General features: G+C 54.6%; 2 protein-coding genes across 2 annotated transcripts in view; one reads left to right on the top strand and one right to left on the bottom strand.

Moving 5' to 3' along the window:
• Positions 1–25,332, bottom strand: part of LOC141988522 (uncharacterized) — a 329,702-nt gene that overhangs the window by 163,878 nt on the left and 140,492 nt on the right. The window lies entirely within an intron of this gene.
• Positions 24–20,822, top strand: LOC141988529 (integrin alpha-X-like). Its single transcript, XM_074954323.1, has 26 exons — positions 24–363; positions 799–929; positions 1,188–1,333; positions 1,794–1,947; positions 3,393–3,543; positions 3,918–3,991; positions 4,283–4,412; positions 4,568–4,716; positions 6,166–6,306; positions 6,619–6,825; positions 7,428–7,558; positions 11,904–12,061; positions 12,229–12,383; positions 12,548–12,679; positions 13,266–13,339; positions 14,551–14,692; positions 14,982–15,095; positions 16,547–16,626; positions 16,784–16,867; positions 17,019–17,097; positions 17,340–17,447; positions 17,686–17,769; positions 17,944–18,057; positions 18,269–18,361; positions 18,521–18,631; positions 18,825–20,822. The coding sequence occupies exons 1-26, from the start codon at positions 288–290 to the stop codon at positions 18,945–18,947; spliced, it is 3,141 nt and encodes a 1,046-aa protein (XP_074810424.1). The 5' UTR covers positions 24–287; the 3' UTR covers positions 18,948–20,822.

Below are 25,332 nucleotides of genomic sequence, written 5' to 3' on the forward strand. Positions count from 1 at the left end.
CTGATGTAGCAGGAAGCATTGTAACTGGGTTGTCGCCATGGCGACAGTGACTGTGCGTGAACTAGCAGAAAGCGTTGGAACCAGGTGATGCCCTCGTGTGGGTCCCGTCTGCCCCGGGAGGGGCTTTCCCTGCATACCCATGGGGTTGGGGAGCAGACCCCTGGCTCCCCCACCAGACCCCTGGCTCCCCACCCTCAGTGCTCTGTTCAGAGGGGTACCTACTGACCCCGTGCCTTCTCGTGCCCCAGGTGTGCGGCCCCACGGTGCACCGGGCCTGCGGGGAGAACATGTACGTCAACGGCTACTGCTTCCTCCTGGACCAGAGCCTCCGGCAGCTCCAGCGCATCCCAGACACCCACCCAGGTGAGGGGTGACACAGGGGTGTGGGGGGGGAACCTGTGCTCTGGGGTCACGGGTGGGTACAAGGGACATGGGAAGTTGGAGGGGAGATGTGTCTAGATGGGTCTGATATGGGTTGGGATACCAGGCTAGGTGGGCCCATTAGTTTGATTCAGGAAGTCAGTAGGAGCTGGGAGTCAGGACTCCTGGGTTCTGTCCCAGCTCTGGGAGGGGGAGGGGTGTATTTTTTTCATCCCCGTGCATGTCATGGCCTACTCTCAGGACCCCTCCATGGCAGGGACGGGATGATATTGCGGCAGAGGGGCCCATTGGTCTGATCCGGGGTTGCAGGGCGGGGGCAGGATACCAAGTTAGATGGACCCACTGGTCTGGTCTAGCTCTTTCTACTCCATGTTTGTGGAGTTGAGTCAGGACGTATTTCATTCCTGTCCCTCTCAGAGTGCCCCAGACGTGTCACAGACATAGCGCTCCTCGTCGACAGCTCGGGCAGCATCGCATCTGTGGACTTTGGAAAAATGAAGACGTTTCTCACTGAGATCATGAAGCGTTTCCGCAGCACCGACACGCAGGTAATGGGCAGAAGCTGAACCCTGACTACGTGCCCTGCCCCTCGCAGTCAGTGCTGACCCCAATGCCCCAGTGCGGCGCTAGGGGGCGCTGTGCTGCAGGGGGAGCAGTCAAGGATTTTGCATCCAAAACCAGGAAAAAATTCCAACAGAACCACTACGTCCCGACTGCCTCAGCCCTTAACTGAGTCTGATGCCTGCTTTTCTTACCCTCCACCCCTGGGGTTGTTTTTCTCTCTTCTCCCCTGCCTCCCCTTGCAGTTCGCCCTCATGCAGTACTCCAATAAATTTGAATTGCACTTCGACTTCATGCAGTACAGGAGAAGTCATGACCCCGATCACCTTGTCTCGAGGATTGAGCAGCTTCAGGGAACGACGTACACGGCCACAGCCATCCGGAAAGTGGTGTAGGTATTGCCTTCCTCCCCGTGCTGACTCCACAGGGAATGGGCTGTAAGAACATGTGAGCTAAGGGAAAGGACTCAGGACCACTGGGTTCTATCCCCAGCTGTGGGAAGGGACTGGGGACTAGTGGTTAGAGCAGGGGGGCTGGGCATCAGGACTCCTGGGCTCTGTCCCCACTCCGGGAGGTGGGTGGGCATTAGTAGGTTAGAGCGGGGAGGGGGATGCTGCGAGCAAGGGCTCCAGGGATCTATTGCCAGCTCTGAGCTTCTGTTGCTGTGTGACTTTAAGCAAGTCACAGCCCCGCCGTGTGCCTCAGTTTCTCCATTGGTTAAATGGAGGCAATGACAGTGGCCTCCTTTGTAAAGGACTTTGAGATCTGCAATGCCAAAGCAGTGGACAAGCGCTAGGTGTTATTACATATCAATAACCCTCCCAGGCGTTCCCCACCCCCCCCTTTTCCAGGCGGGAGCTGTTCACCTCTGGGACAGGCGCTCGGGATGAGGCCACCAAGGTTCTCATTGTGATCACAGATGGGCAGAAATACAAAGACCCGCTTGCTTATTCAGACACCATCCCCGAGGCTGAGAGAGCTGGAATCATCCGCTACGCCATCGGGGTGAGCTGCAGCCGTGTGGAGAACTAGTAGGGATCTGAGCCCTGTCCAGGTTCCCATTAGATAAGGGAAAAGAACTGACCCAGGGTTGTAACTGGGTCAACGTGTGACGTTATAGGAGAGCTGGAGCTCCTCTCTTGTTCAGGTTGAGCAGAGCTGTCTAGTTACAGGTTGGGTTTTCTGCATGCCCTACGGTCCATGTGCTGACTAGGATTGCCATGAAATTTGGAATTCCTCATGGGGACACAGGTTAGGATTTGGGGTCACTTGAACTAGGGGCTCCTGACATACAGCCCCCCAGTTAAACAGCAAAATCACCCGGTTCTAATAGTTTTTTCTGCACACACCTGGGGCTCAAACAACGGCTCTGATCCTCCCCAAACTGGTGTCAGTCACTTGACACTTATCTCCATGAAACTGCTGAGCCAAAGAGATTGAAATGAGCATCAGCAGCAAGATAAAGGGCAAGTCTACGCGACAAACTTAAGTTGACTTAAGCCAGCGCCCCCAGGCGATATAAGCAACGTGGTGTCTATGCAGACACTGCACCGACCTGACTACATTGAGCTCAGTGCACCGGCTATTGCGGAAGTGGAGTTATGAAGTCGGTGTGGTGGACGAGTTACATGGGTGGGAGCTACATTTTAGCGAGGCCGCTTACAGAGTTAGGTCGACGTAAGCCTTACATCAATAAACTCGGGTTTAGAATCATAGATTCCCAGGCCAGAAGTGACTTTTGCAGTCATCTAGTCTGAGCTCCCATGGAGCACAGGCCAGAGAACTGCCCCAAATAATCCCTGCTGAAACCAGAGCAGATCTCTTAGAAAACCAGCCAGTCTTGAGATAAAAATTGCCAGGGATGGAGAATCCACCACGGCCCGTGGTGAGCTGCTCCAAGGGTTAATTCCCCTCACGGTTAAACCTGACACCTTCTTTCCAATCTGAATGGGTGTAAATTCCGTTTCCAGCCATTGGATTTTGTTCGACCTTTGTCTGCTGCTTACGTCGGGCCCAGCGACCGGGAGGTGCCTGACTCCACCTCTGAACTGACTGCACACAACCCACCCAGACTAGCACAGTGGTCCCGGCCCTTCACCCCTTGCCCTGAGGCGTCCCCGGAGACATTGCCCGCACTCACCCCTCACTGTGCCCTGGAGGTTGAGTCATGCTGGGCCCCAGAGTGCTGACAATCTCCATGGCAAGGAGACCCCTGTGCCCTGCTGCTGGTACAACCAACACAACTCGGTGCTGAAATGAGGCAGGCTCCATAACTCCAGGCTCCAGCGGCCCTCCACCCTCCACTCACCAGAGCGGCACATGGCGCTGGCTGAGCCGTGCCTCTCTAGGGCCCAGCAGGGCTCGGGGCGGGTGGGTGTTGGCCCAGGGCTCTGGGCTGTGAGTGACGCCCATGCCCTGGTCTCTCCTGTACCTCCCTCTACGCCGTGAAGGTTGGTGAGGCCTTCTTCAAAGATACTGCCCAACGGGAGCTCCAGGAGATCGCCTCTGAGCCCACCAAGGAGCACATCTTCCAGGTGGACAATTTCGATGCCCTCCAGGGCATCCAGAACCAGCTTCAGGAGAAGATTTTCGGTATCGAAGGTACCAAAGCCAGGGGAGGGGCCGCACTGGCCCTGGGGCTCTAGAAATGGGTTTTGAAGGCTGAGATGGGACGGGGAGCTGCTGGGAATCCAGAGCCCAAATAGGCCCCAAATATTCTCTCTTTCCCCATTCAACATGTATCCATTAATCTTCCTCCCTAAATGCCCCGATGCCTTTCTCATCCGGGGGCCCCCGGGCAGGGGACTGGCTGGCTCAAGGGGCTGAGGAATGGGATAGGGGGCCTTTTCTCTCAGGGGCCCTGGATCCAATCCAGCCTCGAGGTGGGGAGAAGGGCTGGCTCAGGGAATGGGACACGGGGCCTTTACTGTCTATGATGATCTCTCCTGTGTCTGTCTGTCTATCTCTCCCCCCAGGCACTCAGTCCCAGAGCGGCAGCTCCTTCCAGCTGGAGATGTCCCAGGAAGGATTCAGCTCCCTGCTGTCCCCTGTGAGTGACGCCTGGCCCCAGGGTGTGTCCCTGGAGCCCACAGTCCTGTGGGAGCAGTGCAGGGGGCACCCCCCCTCCCACTCAGGGCAGACACTAGGGGGCTCTATGCTGCAGCGAGTGGTGTGGGGGCCCAGTAGGGGGTGCTCACTCCCCTGGCCATCAGCACTGACCCCAGTGTCCCAGCACGATGCTGGGGGGCACTGTGCTGCAGGTGGTGGCCGGGTCTAGTAAATACATGCCGTGCTGTCTGTTCCCTGTAATCGGCCCCCTTTGCCGTCCCTGTCGGTTTAGGACGGCCCTGTGCTGGGAGTGGTGGGAGCCTATGACTGGTCCGGTGGGATATACCTGTATGGGAGTGCCGGGGAGCCGAGCTTCATCAACATATCCAGAAACTTCACTGACATGAATGATGCTTACCTCGGTAAGAACAAACCCACCGAGCTTCCCTTACCTATTTAAACAGCCCCCGCGCATCGCCCCAGAGGTGGCTGCATCTCAGTTCTGGGAAAGTTCTGTGCAGCACTGTTGTAGGGCTGTTTCCCATCTCACCTCCCCACGTCCCTCTCTTCCTTTGAGGTTATTCGTCTCAGGTCATCACAGCCAATGGGCAGAGCAGCTACGTGGTCGGGGCCCCTCGCTACCAACACGCTGGCAAAGTCGTCCTGTTCTTCCGAGATACCAAGGGTGGGGAATGGACATGCAGATCAGAGGTGCTGGGAAAGCAGGTACGGGGAATGTTACTGGTAATATGGAGTGTGGGTGTGAGAGAGAGAGGGCTGGAGGAAGCCTGTAAGATTTTGACATCGTGTAATATTTGTGTTTGGATTCACCTTCAGGAATGATTCAGTCAGAGAGCCTCAGGCAGGGGATAAACTTGGCTGGTTTACGGAATTGCACCGCAGCTGACATTCAGCATCTCTCCAATATCCCACTGCTGTTACCTTCACTTACAGTCTAGATAGAGCTCATGAGACCGATACAGACAGAGGTCCAGACATACCAAGGGACTTAGGCGTTGTGATGCTGCAGGGAGGCACCTACCCCTGACAGTGATCCATGAATAAGGGGGAAGATAGGCGCTCTTCCACCTAGCTCAAATGTCGGGCCTCATCCAGTAGGCAGGCTTAGAGCCACCACGATCTTCACAAACCAGCCGGAGGAGAAGAGGGAGGGCCTCCCTTATAGATGGTGGTTAGATTTCTCACCTAGGACGTGAACAACCCCTGGTTTGAGTCCCTGCTTTTCCTGATGAGGAAGAAGGCTTTAACCAGGGCTCTGCTGTCTCTCAGGGAGTGCCCTGACCACTTGGCCTTAGGGCGGTTGTGATTTGTACACGTTGTGCAGCCCAACTGATATTTAATTAGTCAATTAAAATGGAATAACTTTAACAGGCAAGACCGAAGGAGCCCACAGCTCAGGGGTTAGGGCATTGACTTAAGAAATAGCAGACCCCTGATCAAGTCCTTCTCCTCTGACCACACGTACCAGATGGTGCCCTACAGGTGGAGGAGCGTTTGTCTTCCCCCAGTTTGTGGATCCTGCTTGAGTGTGGTGGGAAATGGGCAACTGGCTGCTTAGAGTAAGACAGCAGTGCACATGCCCTGCCCTTGAGGCAGCAACATAAGGAGCTTCTACTGCAAAAACATAGGCACCAAGTCAGGTTAGGCACCTAAAGGGGTCAGCAGCAGCCATGCAGAGGTTTTGTGAATCACAGTGCACCTAAGCCTGGGGGTTAGGCACATAAGTACCTTTGTGGATCTGGGCTAGAGAGACTCGGACAAGGAAAATTACATTACTCGTGATATTAGCAGTGTTCGAAAAGGATCACACTACGGTAACGAAGTGAATTTCTCCAAGATCTAACTGCCTGTACATTCCAGCTGAACAGAACTTACAAGAGTGACTCAGTCAGTGAATAAACTTTACTCATGCTAGCACAGTCGCTAAAAAGAATTGCACCACAGCTAGCATTCAGCATCTCTCCAAGATCTAACTGCCTAGTTGTGCAAGAACACGTTCAGCGACAGCACCACCCGCTGTGCAGCGAGAGGGTGAGATTGAGGATGGAACGAGTATTGGGACTGAATCCTTATCCCCTGAGGGTGAGAAGGGTCCCAGTGGGAGAAGAAGGAGGAGGTGACTAAATTAAAGGGGTGACTTATCTGCCTCTCCAGATTGGCTCATATTTTGGGGGTACACTGTGCGCTGTGGACCTCGACAGAGATAGGAACACGGACCTGGTTCTAATCGGAGCCCCCATGTACCATACACCTCTGAATGGGGGGCGTGTCTCTATCTGCCTGATTAACTGGCCGGTAAGAAAGAGGATGGAGCCAGGGGGAAGATGGATGGCCTGGGGTTCTTCTTTGCCTTCACTGCCATGGGGTTGTGATGCTGGGACAATTAGCATGGCAGTAGCAGGCGTGGTGCTCCAGGAAGTAGGATGGGGGGGAACATTCAGGGAAGCTTTTCCCTGCCAGTCAGAGCTGGCCCCGATGCCGCACTGCGGTGCTAAGGAGCGCTTTGCTGCAGAAAGAGGGAAAGGGGGTCAGTAGGGGCCAGGGTACTCTTTGCTGGAAGTCAGTGCTGATCCTTTCCCCATGTGTTTCCTTCGATGGGGCCTGCAGGGGATGACACTGATCTGCACCAAGACACTGCAGGGGCAGATGGGGCAGGCGTTCGGGCGCTTTGGGGCCAGCATGTCCGAAATCGGGGACATCAGCGGGGACGGACAGACGGATGTGGCCATCGGGGCCCCCACGGAGAGCGACAATAGCGGGGCCTTGTACATCTTCCATGGGGAAAAGGGAGGCCTCAATCCCCAGTATAGACAGGTGAGCCCAGCCCATGTGAGAAGGGGTCACCAGAAAGCCCCGAAGAGACATGATGGGACCCCACAGCCCCCTAGTGCCTATTAGCCTGTAGCTGCCGCTTTCCCACCCCTCACCCTCCGCTGCCCCCTAGTGCCCGTAATACAGTACAGCCGCCTCTTTCCCACCTCTCACCCTCCACTGCCCCCTAGTGCCCGTTGTACAGTACAGCTGCCCCTTTCCCACCCCTCACCCTCCGCTGCCCCCTAGTGCCCATTGTACAGTACAGCCGCCCCTTTCCCACCCCTCACCCTCCACTGCCCCCTAGTGCCCATTGTACAGAACAGCCGCCCCTTTCCCACCCCTCACCCCCCACTGCCCCCCAGTGCCCATTGTACAGTACAGCCGCCCCTTTCCCACCCCTCACCCTCCGCTGCCCCCTAGTGCCCATTGTACAGAACAGCCGCCCCTTTCCCACCCCTCACCCCCCACTGCCCCCCAGTGCCCATTGTACAGAACAGCCGCCCCTTTCCCATCCCTCACCCTCCACTGCCCCCTACTGCCCATTTACAGAACAGCCGCCCCTTTCCCATACCTCACCCCTTACTGCTCTCTCTGCCCCACAGCGCATCGAGGGGTCACAGTTTCCCAGCAGGCTGCACTACTTTGGCCAGGCCGTCAGTGGCGGGACAGACCTGACGGGGGACGGACTGCCAGACATCGCGGTGGGGGCACAAGGGCAGGTCCTGCTGCTGAGGTGAGTTACTCTGTGTCGTTGCACTGCTCCATATGGCAGTCTCAGGCCTTGTCTACGCTACAGAGTTTTTTTGGTAGAAGTTATGTCCGCGATTAAGAAGCGCTATAATTTCATCGCTATTGCATGTTCACACTACGCTCCTTGTGCCGGCAGAGCACATCCACGCTTGGTGCTCTGGCACTGACAGTGAGAGCAGGGCACTGTGTGGGTACCTATCCCAGGGTGCGACTCGCCACATTCTGCAGCTAGGAATTGTGGGAAGGCGGAGTGGATCGCAGCGCCTCATGGGTGCTAACTCAACGTCCCATGATGCATTGTTTTCTGTCCCAGCATTCCATGGGCTTCCAACCAATTTTAGCGGCATTTTTAACACCCCCTGTTTACTGTGCGCCCGCCATCTCTGTGTGAAAGGATGGACCCCACAATGCTCTCTACTGTTGTGGTCACTGCTTGGAACACACCGGAGCTGGTCAGGCAGTACATCATGAGCACCCAATCTGTACGTCAATAGGAAGGGGTACTTCTCTGAGGTATGGCAGGCGCTTGTTGATCACTGCAGGCATTTCACTGACGTCAGCACGGGATGGTCCAGGAAGGTGCATGACGCACGCATCTTAAAGAACTCTGGTCTGTACAGAAAGGTGTAAGCAAGGACTTTCTTTCCACACCAGAAGATTCCAGTGGGGGATTTTGAAATGCCCACAGTGTTCCTGGGAGACTCAGCCTACCCCTTACACCCATGGCTCATGAAGCCTTAGTCGGGAAAACCTGGACCGCAGCAAGGAGCGCTTCAACAATAGGCTGAGTAGGTGCAGAATTCTCCTGGAATGTGCTTTGGCAGGTTAAGAGCGCGCTAGCGATGCCTTTATGGCAGGTGAGATCTAAGTGAGAAAAAGAATTCAATGGCCATAGCTGACTGCTGACTGAGGCAAGATTTTGAGATTGCGAACCAGTAATGTGTATTTCTATACAGCAATCTGCCATGCTTCATTAAACTCAATTATCTTATTTGACCTAGCACTTGCATTGATTCCTGACTGGGATTTCTCGTAAGCAAATGATTAGAATGCATGTAAATATTACTAGCAGCAACAATCACTATGTGTAGGCATGGGCGATCGGTGAACCGGGGGCTTGGGAATGCTATCCCCTGGCCTAGCCCACCCATTCTACTCAGGGCTCTACCCCTCCTGCCCCACCCTTCCCTGCCAGAGCCCAGAGGCCCCCCCTCTCCCCACACACACACACAAGCCCTGAGCGCCGGGCGGGTGATGCAAGCACCGGCTCCAGCTGCCTGGCATCCCTGGCTGCAGGCCAGCCCCCCAGTAGCCCCAGCCCCAGGGCTCCTCTGTCACTTTTATCATCCTCCCATGGGCCTTTAGAGTGCGCTCCTCACACCCCTTTTTGTCCCATCTTTCCATTTCTCTCAGTACCTTGCATTCTTTTTTTTCTGACTCAGAGGATTGGAGCACCTCTCTGAACACGTCCTCCTTGCTCCACTTTGGTTACTTGCTTATCTGGAGTAGGTGCTCAGCCGGTGTGTAGTGGGGTCCCCTGAATGGCACATCTGCAGATGCACAAGAAACAATGCACAGAAGCATGACAGTTAGTTCACGCACAGTATTGAATCATTACAGTAAAATACACCTCTTGTAACATACCAATCACTTTCTCAGTGTCCCTTGGCAAGCACACATCTCAACAAACACCGTAAACATGGTGAGTATGGCCTAGGTGGGGGGTGGACATTCAAAATGGGGCAAAAGGTGTTGATGATGCTTTCAGAGGATCAGTGAAGGGGACTGGGGACAATATTGTAAATTCTGCCACCATTTTCCACAGGTGGGTGTCAGTGAAGCTGATATCTCATTCCTGAGGGTAAGCAAGGGCACATCTACTCCCTGCATCCAAGTTCAGACCAGGTCCCTATCCTGCTCACCAGGGTGCCACTTTGGTCCCTGCACAAGTGATTGCCAAGTGGTGTGGGAAAATTTCCTACAATGGGGAAGGAACAAAGCAGCTCTGCCAAGGAACCTTTGGCAGAGGATTGGCAAGAACCTCCAGGGTAGTTTCCTAGAGATCTCTCTGGAGGATTCCCATGAAATCTAGGTGTGCACCAGCACCCTCTTCTGCTGCACTGCTAAGCTGCACAGGGAAAGCTGGTCTTGCACATTTCTATCTCTTCCTTCACCCACCACTACAGTATTCAGAGCAAAGGACAGCTGTCCGCCATGTAATCGAGCAGTATCTGCTCAAAAAGATCACTCACCAGGGGTCTCCTCTCCTGCATCGTGCTCGCCGGAGACAGACTTCTGGGACTGGCTCCACCCCTCTGGAGTGGAAAAGAGTTCCTGACTCACCATGGTACCGGACGACCCTGCCATGGGGTCCAAAACGTCCTCCAACTTGACCTCCTCATCCACCACTTCGTCCTCAGGGTTAGGTCCACTTTCCATTCCCTCCCGCCCCACCAAAGTGTCCACGGGGCTCTTGGTGGTGGAGGTGGGGTTGCCACCTAGGATGGTGTCCAACTACTTGTAGAAGCGGCAGCTCTTTGTTGCAACACCGGAGTGAGGGTTTGCCTCCCTTGCCTTCTGGTCTGCCTGCCTCAGCTCCTTTATCTTCGCTCTGCACTGCACCGTGTCCCGATTTGTAGCCCTTCTCGCATATGCCATGAGAAATCTGCCCGTAGGTCTTGAAGTTGTGGCTGCAGAGCAGCGGGGTTCGAACCGCTGATTAGAGCGGTCAGGTCGTAGATTTGCCAAATTTCTAGTCACACAGAACCGAATGCCTGCCCCTTCCCTGAGGCCCTATCCCTGCCCTCCCCCTTCCCCAAAGCCCCGACCCCGCTCACTACATTCCCCCTCCATCGGTGGCTCGCTCTCCCCCACCCTCACTCACTCTCACTGGGCTGGGGCAGGAGTTGGGGTGTGAGAGGGGGTGAGGGCTCTAACTGGGGGTGTGGGCTCCAGGGTGGGGCCAATAATGAGGGGTTCAGGATGCGGGAGGAGGCTCAGCCTGGGGCAGGGAGTTGCGGTGTGTGAGGGCTCCAGCTGTGGTGCAGGATCTGGGGTGCGGCTGGGGATGAGGGGTTTGGGGTGTAGGGGGGGCTCCAGGCTGGGGTGTGGGGTTGAGGGATTTGGAGTGAGGGAGGCGTCTGTGGGTTGAGGCAGAGGGTTGGGGTTCAGGAGGGGGTGAGGGCTGTGGGCTGGGGGTGCTGGCTATGGGGTGGGGACGGGGTGAGGAGTTCAAGGTGTGGGAGGGAGCTCTGGGCTGGGGCAAGGGGTTGGGGTGCAGAGGGGGTGAGGGCTCTGGGCTGGGGTTGCTGGCTCTGGGGTGGGACTACGGATGAGGGGTTTGGAGTACAAGAGGGGGCTCTGGGTTCGGGGGGCTCGTGGCTGGGGCACGGGGTTGGGAATCAGGATTGGGGCATGGACTGACCTCTGGCGGCACCTGCTCAGCAGAGCAGTGGGGGCGGGGGGGGGTTAAGGCAGGCTCTCCTACTGCCATGCGCACCCCAGAAACAGCCAGCAGGTCCGGGTTCTAGATGTGGGGCAGGAGGCTTCACACACCACTCTTGCCACTGGCACCGCCCCCGTCCCCAGCTCCCGTTGGCCAGGGAGTGCAGAGCCAGCACTCAGAGAACGTGCCCCCCGCAGAGGCCGGACCTTCTGGCCAATTCTGGGGCGCAGCCCGGTGCCAGCCAGGACAGGAAAGGACTAGCCGGCCTTAGAGCCGCAGCACTCCCGACCGGACTTTTAACGGCCACCTGGTCAGCGGTGCTGACCGGAGCCGCCAGGGTCCCTTTTCGACCGGTTGTTCCATTTGAAAATCGGACACCTGGTCACCCTCTCAGGAAGGCCATTGTGGGACACCTCCTGGGGGCCAATCACAGCAACATGACCAAGCGCAGTCTTTACACTGGCACTTTGTCGACAAAACTTTGCCGCAAAAAGCTCGAAGCCTCTCGTCGAGGTGGTTTTACGTTGTCGGCGAAACAGGAGAGTTTTGTCGCCATAAGTCACATTGTCGTGTGTAAACCTCCAGTGTTTTGTGGACAAATGCTGCCTTCTGTAGAAAAAATCTCTACAGTGTAGACAAGGCCTTAGTATGCTGAGTGTGAGTGTCTGTGACTGCTGCCCCCAGCTGGAGAATGGCACAATGACAGCTCTGCTTCTCCTTTCTCTGCCCCCCAGCATCTCCTCTAGCAGAGTTGCGTGTCCATATCCCATCTCCCTGGGGTGCTGTGACCACATCCAGGCTGGGTGGGAGGTTCAGGGGAGGGAGGGGGCCTGGCCCCATTGCAGAGAGCAGCGGGGTGACGGTTCTGTTCCTCCCATGGCAGGTCCCGGCCGGTGCTCAGAGTCGGGGTCTCCCTCAGCTTCCAGCCCCACACGATCCCAACCTCGGCCTTCAACTGCCAGGGGCAGGAGCAGCTCAACACGGAGGCCAGCAGGGCAGAGGTCTGCTTCACTGTCACTAAGAGCACCAGGGACAGCCTAGGTCAGACCAAACCCACGCCCCATTCCCCTCCCCTCTGAGTGAGCCAGTCCCCTGTCCTGGGGATGGATCGGAACCAGCACCCCCTAGAAGGGCAAAGCCCTGTGTCCCATTTCCCCTTGAAGTTCCTGCTCTCAATTTCTCTGTCCCTCGTTTCCCTTTCCCCATAGGTGACAGGATCTCCAGCACCATCCAGTACAGCCTGGCTCTGGACCCCGGGCGGACGAAGATCCGAGCCGCCTTCAACTCCATCGGCCCCGTCCTGAGCAGGGAACTGCGGCTCAGCATCGAGAAGAGATGTGAGATGTACCGGATAACGTTTCCTGTGAGTGTGGGGGGTCCTAACCCCTTCCCCTCCCATTGTGTCTGCCCCTCCCACCCTGCCCCTTGCTCCCAAATCACCCAGAGAACAAACCTCTCTCCTGGTCCCACCCAGCCCCCAGGCCCCCTTTCCCTTCAGAAGCCTGACATGTCTCTCTGTCTCCCCAGCTCTGCCCAGAGGACACCCTGACCCCCATAACCCTGCGTGTCAACTACACCCTGATGGGGGAGCCCATCCCTACTGCAAGCAACCTCAAACCCATCCTGAGCGAGGACTCCGCGACGGTGTCTGCAGGCTTGGTAAGCTGCCAGAGCCAGGCCCCGCGGTGGATCTGCTGCAAGGATTGAACCAGTGACCGCAGGGTTTGAAAGCAAGAGTCTGGAAAATTCAGAGGCAGCAGCAGCCTCCTAATCCCCTTTACACAGCTCAGCCACTCAAGGGTGACAGATGGATGCTGAGTTTGCCTTGGCATCTCCCCTCCATGGGAACATTCCAGCTTCTCCTCAAAGCTCCCAAAATTTCTGTCCAAAGAAACAAATATTTTAGCTAAAAAAAAATGATTTTTACGAGACAATTGTCAATATTTATTTTGGCCAGGGCCCCCTAAAGGGGAAAGATCCCATGTCCTGTTCCCCATCCCCCTGAGCCAGCCAGTCCTCCAGTCGTGGCACTCCTAGAAGCGTGAAACTGCCGCTGGGCAGAGGGTGAGGAGGAAGGGTGGGGTGGGGGGGGTTGATGATGGGTTTATCTGTCCCCCAGTGCAGGGGGCTGGGAGGTGCTGGGATAACAGGAGGGTCCCCGGGTCCCCGCAGTGTCATTCCGGCAGGTGGTGCTGCAGACCCTTCCCCACCCACTCTGATCCTGCTCTCCTGGGTCTCCAACCAGCTCCCGTTTCAGAAGGACTGTGGCACAGATGACCGCTGTGATGACCAGTTAGAAATCTCCTTCAATTTCTCTGGGTAAATCACTGAATCCTCCCTCCAAAAACACCTACCATGGTGGGACACATTTGGCTTGATCACGCTTCGGATCTTCCACATCCAGCTGGAGATCTTGTTAGATTTCCAGTGCTGATGGATGGGGGGTGAGAAGGGTTGCCCCCTCCCACTCCGGGGTGCCCCCTGATGTACTGGGGATAGCAGTGAGCCCGCCGGTTCCACCAGCCTGGGCTCCCTTACACTGTTCTGCTGAGCCAGGCCCTCAAGCCTCCTCCAGCACACACCCAGGTAGGGACACACCCAGCTGCAGAAAGACACAGACACTGAAATCAGCTCTGCATGGAAAGAATCAGCTCAGGAATTGTCCGGCACGCAAGTACACACAAGAGTGTAAACCCAAAATTGTATTGTCTTGCGCTACACAGAAAACTGTACAGCGTAAGCTCATGAAAAGCACCCCTCCCTCAATGTGGAGGAAGATATGCACAGCTTTTTGCTCCCCAGTTATGACTTGCACAAACTGGTTTAGAGAAAACAAACACACGTTTAATAACCACAAAGGATAGATTTTAAGTGATTATAAGGGATAGAAAACAGATCAGAGCAGATTACTGAGCAAATAAAACAAACATGCAAACTAAGGTTAATACTCTAAAGAAACTGGCTACGAGTAGTAATTTCTCAACCTAAATGTTGTTTTAAGCAGGTTGCAGTGTTTCTTGCAGACAAACCGCTCTTGCTTGCAGCTTAGAACCCCAGATATTCCTTTCACAGGCCAGACACCTTCTAGCCTGGGTCCAGTCCTTTCTTCCCCAAATCAATCTTAGGTATTTTCAGCAGTCATCTTGGGCAGGGATTTGGTGAAGAACCAGCCCTGATAAACTCATTTCCTTGCCTTATATAGGATTTACATGTGGTGGGAATCCTTTGTTTCCCTCTTTGAGCCCCATCCCCAAACAAAAAGGACAATCACATTCAGTAAATCATCACCTTTCCAATGATACCGCACGTGACCCATCTTGCATAAAATACAAATTAGTTATGCCATATTCATATCACAACAGTAGCTCTAGGAAGAATATGGGGTGTAGTGTCACAGGGTGCACTGCTGTGGGGAAGATGCACGCTGAAAGCTCACAGCGCTGGGGTCCCCGGGTGGACACTGCTAGAAGAAGTTCACAGAGCGTCCAGGGCACTGCTCTGAGGAAGCTCACCCCTTTCTCCCCCCTTAGCTTGAGCACCCTGGTGGTGGGCATCACCCCCGAACTCAACACCACCGTCTCCATCCAGAATCACGGGGAGAACTCCTACAGCACCACGGTGCGGTTCTTCTACCCGGCCGCGCTGTCCTACCGCCGGGTCCTGCTGCTCCAGGTACCCCAACGAACACCAGGCATGAGGGGCAGGCTCTGCAGTGGGGAGCCGTGCTGCAGGGAGTGGACAGAGAGCTCAGCAGGGGGTGCTGTGCAAGAGTGAGCAGGTGGGGGGCTCGATAGGGGAGCTGAGTTGCGGAGTGCGGGGGGCTCGGCGGGGGGCGCCAAGCTGCAGGGAGCGGGCCGGGGGGGGAGGGCTCGGCAGGGGTGCTGAGTTGCAGGGAGTGTGCAGGGGGCTTCTCAGGGGTGCTGTGGTCTACGTCTCTCACTGGCTGGTCTCTCATGGTCAGTCTAACAGGAGGGCCATGGCCGTTAAGTGCAGCTCGGCCGTGGGCTCCGAGGAACAGACTCAGAGGAACAGCACCTGCCACATCAACTACCCCATCTTCCAGAGTGGAGCTGAGGTAGGGTCGGGCCCTGGCCTCAGCCCTGGCATGTGAACTCCCCAGGTGTGAGTGAGGGTTGCCAGGCATCCGGTTTTCGACTGGAATGACCGGTTGACAAGGGACCCTGGCAGCGCGGATAAGCACCGCTGACCGGGCTGTTAAAAGTACGGTTGGTGGAGCAGCGAGGTGAAGCCAGGCTCCCTGCCTGCCCTGGCTGCACGGGGCTCCTGGAAGTGGCCGGCATGTCTCTGAAGCCCCCTGAGGCAGGGGAGATCAGGGAAGCTCTGTGCGCTGCCCCCCCACCCCCCGGCCCGCGCCTCTGCCTAGTGACCCGGGAACCACAGCGAATGGGAGCTGTGGGGGCGGCGCCTGCGGGCGTTGGTAGCGTGCACTGCACAGAGCTGCCTGCCCGCGCCGCTGCCTAGTGGCCCGGACCTTTCGGGAGCAGCGTGGAGCCAGGGCAGGCAGGGAGCCCACCTTAATCCCACTGCACAGGTAACTGGGGGCTGCCTGAGGTTAGCGCCACCCGGCCAGAGCCCGCACCCCAAACCCCCTCCTGCAGCCCAGCTCCCTACTCCAGGTCAGAATCCCCTCCCACACCCTAACTCCCTCCCAGACCCCGCACTCCATCCTCCTGCCCCAGCCCTGAGACCCCTTCAGCACCCAAGCTCCCTCCAAGAGCCCATACCTCGAACCTCCTCCCGCACCCCAACACCCTGCCCCAGCCCCGAGCCCTCTCCCACACCCTGAACTCCTCATTTCTGACCCCACTCCAGACCCCGCATCCCCAGCTGGAGCCTTTACCCCCTCCCACACTCCAATTCCCTGCCCCAGCCCAGGGAAAGTGAGTGAGGGTGGGGAACGGCAAGCAACTGAGGGAGGGGGGCTGGAGTGAGTAGGGGCGGGGGCCTCAGAAAAGGAATGGGGAAGGGGAGGGGGAAGGGTGTTCAGTTTTGTGCAATTAGAAAGTTGGCAACCCTTGTGTGAGCCCAGCTGGGAGCAGAGAGGGGCAGTTCCCTGGGGTCAGCCCAGCCCGTGACAAGAGATGTGCTGGGGAAGGCGCCCCGGGGAGCCTGGAGAGTCATTGCAAACAGAGTCCTGAGGTCACTGCGGGGCTGGGGTCAGGCCCTGCCAGGGCTGCAAACCAAGAGCCAGACTTTGGGAGGCTGGAAATCAGGCCTCACTGGGGGAGAGAAGGGGAGGGGCTGTTCCCTCCCCCCTTTGGGGTCCTAAAAAGGATGGTTAATGGGGTGTTGCCATGACACGGAGTGGGTTGGGGTCTCTGGATCCCAAACCAGATTAGCGCTCTCTGTCGACAGGGACAGGGTCATGTTAACACCTTTGCCTCCATCTAAGTTCATACAACAGTCCCCCTGGTCCCCTGTGCTTCCCCGCTCCCCCCGCCCCGCAGTCTCTGGCAGTTCCCCAGGCCCTGAGCCCAGCAGCTCTCACCCCTGTGTGTTTTCCAGGCCGTCTTCGTCACCACCTTCGACGTCTCCTCTGAGGCTGAGCTGGGGGACAGGCTGCAGATCACGGCCAAGGCCAGCAGGTGAGGGGGCCGTGCAGGGCCAGGGGGCGGGGTGGGGGCAGTGGGAGGGGGCCGTGCAGGGAGCAGGACAGGACAGTGGCCTGTGATGCAGCCTCCCCACCCAGTTATCAGCCTGCGTCTCCTCACGTCTCTCCCCTTTGCCCTCCCCTCCCCCTAGTGACAATGGCGGTCCCATCACCGAGCGCATGATTCACCGGGCGGAGCTGCCGGTCAAGTACGGCATCTTTGTCATCCTCACCAGGTAGGTCAGTGTGGAGACAGAGGGGAGAGCGCCCCCTGCTGGGCCCCCCTCCCCGCTCCCTGCAGCACAGCGCCCCCACCCACCACCACTCTCCAGCCCCATCCATCACACTCCCGTCTCTCTCCTTCCTTCCGTCCTTTTCCTCCCCCAGCCTCGAGGAGTCGACCAAGTACGTCAACTTCTCCTCCAAGGAGGCAGGGACAAGTGTGCCAGTGACACATGGGTACGAGGTGAGGCCGGCAGCACAGAGTGCGAGGGGGGAAATGGGGCAAGAGGGAGGGAGTGGAAGTGGTTGAATGGGATCTAGTGGGTTAGAGCACGGAGGGGTGGGGGTGGGCAGGGAGCCAGGACTCCTGGGTTCTATCCCCAGCTCTGGCAGGGGAGTGGAGTCTGAGGGTCAGAGTGGGGGCTGGGGATCAGAGCTCCTGGGTTCTCGTCCTGCAGTGCCCTATGACGAGTCTGTTTCTTTCAGGTCAAGAACCTGCGGCAGCGAAGCGTCCCCATCTCGGTCACATTCCAGTTCCCCGTGGAGCTGAGCGGGGTCCGGGTGTGGGACGCCTCTGAGGTCGTCCCCTCCAAGGTACTTGCCTCTCCCTGCCCTTATGTGTGTGAGATGGGCCCAGTGACATCTGCTCGGCCCTACAGCGCCCCCTGCTGGGACAGGCTGGCTGGGGGGGAAAGGCCACATGTTCCCCCTCCCCACTGGAGCCAGCCAGTCCCCTGCCCTGGGGCCAGATTGTAGCCAGCACCCCATAGAGGGGAAAGACCCCATGTCCCCTTCCCGCCCCCATTAACACCGTGTCTCTCTCCCTCCCCAGCCTCAGCTGGCTCAGTGCACCAGTGAGGTGGGAACGACCAGTTCAAAGGACCTTGTGAAGCGAATGAGTGAGCGCCCCCTGCTGGTGAGTGCAGGCCATTGCGGGTCCCAGCAGCCCCTTCCCTTGGCACTAATACAGACAGTGAGTTGGGGGCTAGGCTGGGGGAGGGACCCCTGCTATAGACAGACTGAGACCCTCATGCCCAGGCTGAACCCCTGCACATCCCCTACCTCACCCGGAGATATCCTTCCGCCCCAGGACTGCTCCGTGGCCACCTGTAAGAAGATCCGGTGCCGAATCGCCTCCCTGGAATTGCAGCAGCCGCTGGAGTTCATGATCAAAGGGAACATCAGCTTCCAGTGGGTCTCCCAGGTACTAGAGCTGCCACTGCCTCCTGGCCCCAGGCAAGAGATCCTCCCGTGTGAACAGCCCCTGAGCCCCTCCCCAGAGGTGGCTGCATCTCAGTGCCGGGCAAGGGATCCCTGTGTGAACGGCCTGTAAATTTCTCTGGGTCTCTCTGGGATGATGCTCCGGCCTGGTTTGTGTCATTTCCAGTCAGGGACGGTGAATTTCTCTCTTCCAGACTCAGCAGCAGAAAGTGAGTCTGGTGAGCGAGGCCCAGATTGAATACGAGGAGAAGAAATACACCCAGAAGGAGGGATTCATCCAGCGCCAGGTACCAGAGTGACTGTGCCTGGGATAGAGAGAGCATCGGGTAGTGGTTAAAGCTGGGAGCCAGGACTCCTAGGTCCTGTGCCTGCTCTGGGAGAAAGTGGGGTCTGGTGTGATAGTGTCAGGAGTCCTGGGTCCCCATCTCACAGCTCCTCTCCCCCAGGTGCAGACGGTGGTGGAGTGCTTTGCGGTCTATAACTACCTGCCCATCATTGTGGGCAGCAGCGTGGGGGGCCTGGTCCTGCTGGCTCTCATCACAGCAGCCCTCTACAAGGTGAGTGGGGCAGGGCTCTAACCCCTCCCCTACTGCCCATCACCCTGGGGGAGGGGCCTGTGGCTCTCCCAGCTGGTGGCGGAGGTACAAGGATTTTTCCTTCGTAGGTTCCCACAGCCTGTCCCTCCTGCTCCACCACCATGAGCCTGTCTCTGTCTGCCTCTCACCATCTCCCCTCTTTGTCTCCTTCCAGCTCGGCTTCTTCAAGCGCCAGTTCAAGCAGATGATGGAGGACGCTGTGGAGGGCGAGGGGCCTGGCCCGACCCAGAGCGCCTCCGCTGGCAACCCCCCTGCTTCCGATGTCCCCAAACAATAGCCCCCCATGCGCCAACACCCCCAGCTTGGCCTCCCTCTGGGCTGCTCCAGATTCACCCCGCCCGCTTATATTGATCACTGGACACCCTCCCACCAACAAAATGCGTCCTAGTGCCAACTAGAGCCAATCGTTACTGAAATTAGGCTGGGGCAAATTCTCTTTGTCTTTTTATAATTTTGATGGAAAATATTGAAATTTCTTTTCGGCCTTTTTTTAAACTTCCATCGATTTTAAATTTTGATGTGGAAAATTATGGGTATTAAGCATCTTTTTTTTTCTATTTTTATCTATTAAAATTATCCCAGTTGTGGGAATTTATGTATGTGCGGGGGGGACGGGCCATATGTGGAGGTCAGACAATTACTTAATGGCAGTAGAGGTTGAGATTCAAAAAGTTAAAGCTTTATAACTATGCTTGGAAGGACTGGATTTTTATCGGGAAATGTTGTATTCACCACACGCACACAAACTGCTGGCAAAATATTTCTATGGCTAATAATCAAAATTTGCAGATAAGCAAAGTAAGAATAATGCTGCTTGAGAACTTCTTAGAGTTGGATTTGAGGCTATGGACTTAGACTAGGTTTAAGCTTGGGGGGGATCGATCTAAGATACGCAACTTCAGCTATGAAAATAGCGTAGCTGAAGTCGGCGTACTTAGATCGACTTACCGCGGTGTCTTCACGGCGCTGAGTTGCCTGCTGCCACTCCCCCATCGACTCCGCTTGCGCCTCTCTTGGCGGTGGAGTACCGGAGTCGACGGGAGAGCGCTCAGGGATCGATTTATCGCATCTAGACTAGACGCGATTGTAATGATGCTGGTTCAGGCAGGACCCAGCTGAGAGTATCAGTTCAGGACAAATTGCTTCAAGCAGGGCAGTTACAGCCCAAGACTGGGGTTTCTATGCACAACAAGGCAAACCAAACCAGCCAGACAGAGAAGACTTTGGTTTTACCCCACTGGCTAACCACAAGTCACACCAGCAATTCCCTTAGACACCCCAGTTTCCCAGTATCACCACCAGTGCCCCTCGTTATGGGGATGAATGGTTATGAAAACCAATACTCCAGTAAAAGAAAAAAGGTTCTCTCGATCCCAAAGGACGAAGCCCCAGACCCAGGTCAAGATACAAATCAGATCTTACCCACAAATCACGCTGTTGCCAATCCTTTAGAATCTAAAAACTAAAGGTTTATTCATAAAAGGGAAAAGATATAGATGAGAGCTAGAATTGCTTAAATGGAATCAATTACATACAGCAATGGCAAAGTTCTTGGTTCAGGCTTGTAGCAGAGATGGAATAAACTGCAGGTTCAAATCAAGTCTCTGGAGAACATCCCCAGCTGGGATGGGTCTTTCAGTCCTTCGTTCAAAGCTTCAGTGTAGCCAAGTCCCTCTAGAGGTAAGAAGCAGGATTGAAGACAAGATGGAGGAGCTGCAGCAGCTTTTTATATTCTCTTGCCATGTGGTCTTTCTTCCTTTGTCCCAAAGAGAAGCTGTCCATCACATGGCCTGGAAAAACCTCAGAGTTCTGTCCATAGGCATGTCCCTGCACACCTTGCTGAGTCACAAGGCATTTCTGCCTTCTCTCAATGGGTCAGTTGTATCGCTGATGGTCCTTAATGGTCCATCAAGCAGGATAGGCAGAGCTGACACCAACTTGTCTGGAGTGTTCCTGTCATAAATATAAAGGGAAGGGTAAACCCCTTTAAAATCCCTCCTGGCCAGAGGAAAAATCCTCTCACCTGTGAAGGGTTAAGAAGCTAAAGGTAACCTCGCTGGCACCTGACCAAAATGACCAATGAGGAGACAAGATACTTTCAAAAGCTGGGAGGAGGGAGAAAAACAAAGGGTCTGTGTCTGTCTGTGTGATGCTTTTGCCGGGGACAGAACAGGAATGGAGTCTTAGAACTTAGTAAGTAATCTAGCTAGGTATGTGTTAGATTATGATTTCTTGAAATGGCTGAGAAAATAGCTGTGCTGAATAGAATGAATATTCTTGTCTGTGTGTCTTTTCTGTAACTTAAGGTTTTGCCTAGAGGGATTCTCTATGTTTTGAATCTAATTACCCTGTTAGGTTTTCACCATCCAGATTTTACAGAGATGATTCTTTTTTACTTCTATTAAAAGTCTTCTTGTAAGGAAACTGAATGCTTTTTCATTGTTCTAAGATCCAAGTGTTTGGGTCTGTGGTCACCTATGCAAATTGGTGAGGACTTTTACCAAACCTTCCCCTGGAAGTGGGGTGCAAGGGTTGGGAGGATTTGGGGGGGAAAGACGTGTCCAAACTACATTTTCTCAGGAACCCAGATAAAGTTTGGTGGTGGCAGTGGAAGTCCAAGGGTAAAATAGTTTGTACCTTGGGGAAGTTTTAACCTAAGTTGGTAAAAGTAAGCTTAGGGAGTTTTCATGCAGGTCCTCACATCTGTACCCTAGAGTTCAGAGTTGGGAAGGAACCTTGACAGTTCCCCAGAAGCATAGCATAAGTTTGAAACACAGACAGTATAGAGCCAATATTCATCACTTCAACTACCAAAATGATACACACATATAGACAGCATAATCGTAACCAGCAAACCATAACCTTGTCTTAGACACCTTATTTGACCCCCTTTATACAAGATTTGGTGCCACTACAGGACCTTGGTTGCAACAATGATCTATACGGTCCCAGTTCAAGTCAATAACATCACAGCGATAAATCAATCCCCGATAGATCGATTGCTACCCGCCGATCCGGCGGGTAGTGTAGACCTGCCCTAAGTATATTTTGACATGTGATGTTAATAATTTGTGTTTGAATAGTTATAAAGCTTGACCTTTTTAAAATCAACGCCTGTTGTCATTACAGAATTAGGTTTTGATCCCCACAGTAATTTTCCACAACTGAAAATTTAAATCAATAAAAATTAAAACAAAACAAAAAAACAGTTAGAAATAAACATCAGTACTGTCTGTGGAAGTTATTTTAAAAAAAGCATTCTGCCAAGCCTATTTATAACCTTTGAAACCACAAATTGTCAACTTCACATGTCAAAATGTACAAAGTAATTATCCTGCAAGCCGCCCCAGGGACACTGGCATGGCCACAAGTTTTCTACACAGTAAGGTGGGACCCTAGTAAGCTCACCAGGAGCACCGTTCGTTCTTTGTCTAGGGGCACATTTGGATTGTTATCACCGGAAACGTTGTGCCGTTGGCTGGATGCCTGTGCGGTGAGACTGATGGTTGCTGACAATTACTGCTAAAAATCTCATCGTCCAAAGCCTACTTAAACCGCGGTCTGAGCGGGCAACAAAAATGACCCCCAAAACCACCAGCCCCTCTCTGTGTATTTTTGTGTTCTGTTAGGGAATGACAGATTCTCCGAGCTGCCTGTTCTCCTACCCCGCTGAGCAACAAACAAATACGTTTGGGGACTAGAAGAGATGTTCGGGGTGAACAGGGGTGAGGCCGCTAGCAAACGCTGTGCCCTTCCTCTAGTTATCTTACAGCTCTGGCCGCTTTCCCCACACCTGTGGCCACAGGGCTTCTGTCTTCCCAGGTAACACAGGAGCCCTTGCCTTACCCACCATGAGCTCCCACACCCAGCACCTCCCAGGAGCCTCAACCCAGGAAGGAGCCTTCCCCCAGTGTCCCCTCCCAGCAGCCTCTGCCTCTCCCATATTGCTCCTTACCCCTCCCTGCTAGAGAGCTGTGGGCTCAGCTCACTTCCTGGTGCTGAGGGGAGCTGCCGCGGTTCGGCAGGCTGAGCAGGGCCCGGCGTGCTGCTGTCAGCGTGCTCCCAGCGATGGGTCGTCCGTGGTAGTTACAAGTTCACTGCTTGTGTGGCTGCCCATGCTCATGTCTGGCAGAGGGACATAAAACCCCAATATGTTCAATCTTTTCACTGGCAACAGGTAAGGCAGGACAAAAACCGGGCAGGCCAATTAAAAATCATCCAGGTGGCAACACTACGTGGGACCCTCCGCATCCATATCCTGATGCCCCTTGCTAAGCTTGAAACATCCCAACCAGAGCATCGCTGACAGGGCTGGGAGCCAGGACTCCTGGCTTCTAACCCAGCTGTGGATGGGAGTGGGGTCTAGTGGTTAGAGCAGGAGGCACTGGACTGCTGGTTCTACTCCTGTATCTGGGGGAGAGAAAGGTCTGGTGGATTACAGCAGAGGGGGCTGAATCTCACTGAGGCACTGTTTGCGTTTTGGGAGAATAATCTTCTCTTTATACTGTGAACTCTTTTGAGGAGGGAGAGACTGTGAATCTGTGCAGCACCAGGCACAACGGGAGCCCTGATCTCAGGGTCTGTGCAGCACCAGGCACAACGGGAGCCCTGATCTCAGTTGGGGCCTTGAGGTGCTTCTGGGTTACTTCCAATAAAACCAAGCTCTCAGAGCCATTCGCCTGCCTTGTCTGAAGTCTCAGGGCACTTCAAACTGTCTCTAAATACTGTGTGTGTGTGTTTGTGGGAGTGAAAGGGGCTGTGCTGTCACTATGTGCTTCCACACCACACAAGGAAATGAAATCACATTTAAAAGTGATTGAAAAGGGCAAAATCAATGTCTCTGTCCTGCAGGTTTAGCCTGTGGAACTCCCTGCCACATGTGGTAATGAGGCTGTGACAGAATATGCTCTTGTATTCACACCCCACATCATAGGCGCCTACTTCCTCTCTGCCCAGTGGGTGCTCGACCCTGCCTCACCCCTGGACCCGCCCCTGCACCACCCTTGACCCATCTCCATTCCACCCCCTTCCCTCAAATCCCCATCCCTGCCCTGCCTTTTCTCCGCCTCCTCCCCTGAGTGCGCCATGTCCCCGCTGCACCCCCTCCCTCCCGGAAAGTCCTAAGCACCATCAAACAGCTGTTAGGTGGCTGCAGGGGGAGGAGCGGTGACGTGGTGGACTAGCGGGGGAGAGAAGGAGGCAAGGAGTGGGGAGCTTGGCTGCTGGTGGGTGCGCAGCACCTGCTAAATTTTCCCCATCGGTGCTCAAGCCCCGGAGCACCCACGGAGTCGGCGCCTATGCCCTATGTACTATTTTAATAATCTTTGTACATAGTATGCCTTGTGAGGCATAATTTGAAAACTCATAAGTTGTTGGTCAGTATCGTCCTGACAAAATGTGTGTCAACATTGTCTGGAAAGTTCTATAAGAGTTCCCCGTGTGATGTTATTAACCCATGTTCCCAACCCCACAGCCCTACTGAGGCAGAAGTTGGCAAACAGATGTGTCCTCGGGAAAGGAATGTGTGCTTGCCTGAATTTGCATTTAAGCAGTAAACAGTCATCAAGCAGGGACGGAAACAAAGGAAGCTCAAACAGATGAGGAAAAGCCAGCAGGGAACATCCTTCCACATAGACTCTGTGTGCCCTAGTGCCCAGCTGCAAATGTTTTTCAACCATGGGACTGAAACTATAAAAAGGAGGGACAAACACCCGAAACCCCTTCCTGCCCATGGCATTCACTACACCTGAAGAGAGGAAGGGATTATTCACTGGACACAGAGGAAGGAGGCCTGACCTACACAGTTTGGTCAGGAAGGCTGCTGAAAGCATGTGGTGAGACACTTTGCTTGAATCTGATACAGTTTGTTAAGTTAGGCACTAGTAAACATTTCATCTTTTATTTTCTTTGTAACTGTTCCTGACTTTTATGCCTCATTTATTGGATTCCCTTAAAATCTCTCTCTGTGTAGTTAATAAACTTGTTTTATCAAATCCAGTGTGTTTGAATTGAAGTGCCTGTTTGATACACTCTGTCTGGGGTGACAAGATGTGTGAATAGCATAATCTTTAAGAAATAATGGATTTAATATAATTTGTAGGGTCCAGGAGAGGGCCTAGCAGTACAGGACATACATTTCTGGGGGAAAGCTAAGACTGGGGGTGTGTTGGGGTCACTCTGCTATATAACCCAGGCTGGTGAGAGCCTGATGTAACCCAGGTGTGGCTGGCAGGCTGCTGTTACACACAGACACTCAGGGTGTGACTTGAATGCTCTTAGGTTCTTTGTGAGCAGCCCAGGTGGGAGCTCTTTCAACAAGGCTTTGTGAGGCACTCAAGGCTGCAGGGCAGGGGTGACACACCTGCTCATTAGCCTGGATTGTACCCTGGTTTGTCACAGATGCATAAACAGGAATCTCAAGCAGGAGTAAAGGGGTTCTATTCCCTCTGTGTTTGGCACTGGTGCAACTGCTGTTGGAACGCTGTGTCCAGTTCTGGTGCCGAAAGTTCAAGAAAGTTGTTGCTAACTTGGAGAGGGTTCAGGGAAGAGCCATGAGAATAATTAGAAAACATGCCTCATACTGATCAACTCAAACTGATCAATATAGTTACCTTAACAAAGAGAAAATTAAGTAGCCACTTTGTTACAATCTATAAGTATCT

Source organism: Natator depressus, chromosome 6, assembly GCF_965152275.1.
Source record: "Natator depressus isolate rNatDep1 chromosome 6, rNatDep2.hap1, whole genome shotgun sequence".
Classification (NCBI taxonomy): domain Eukaryota; kingdom Metazoa; phylum Chordata; order Testudines; family Cheloniidae; genus Natator; species Natator depressus.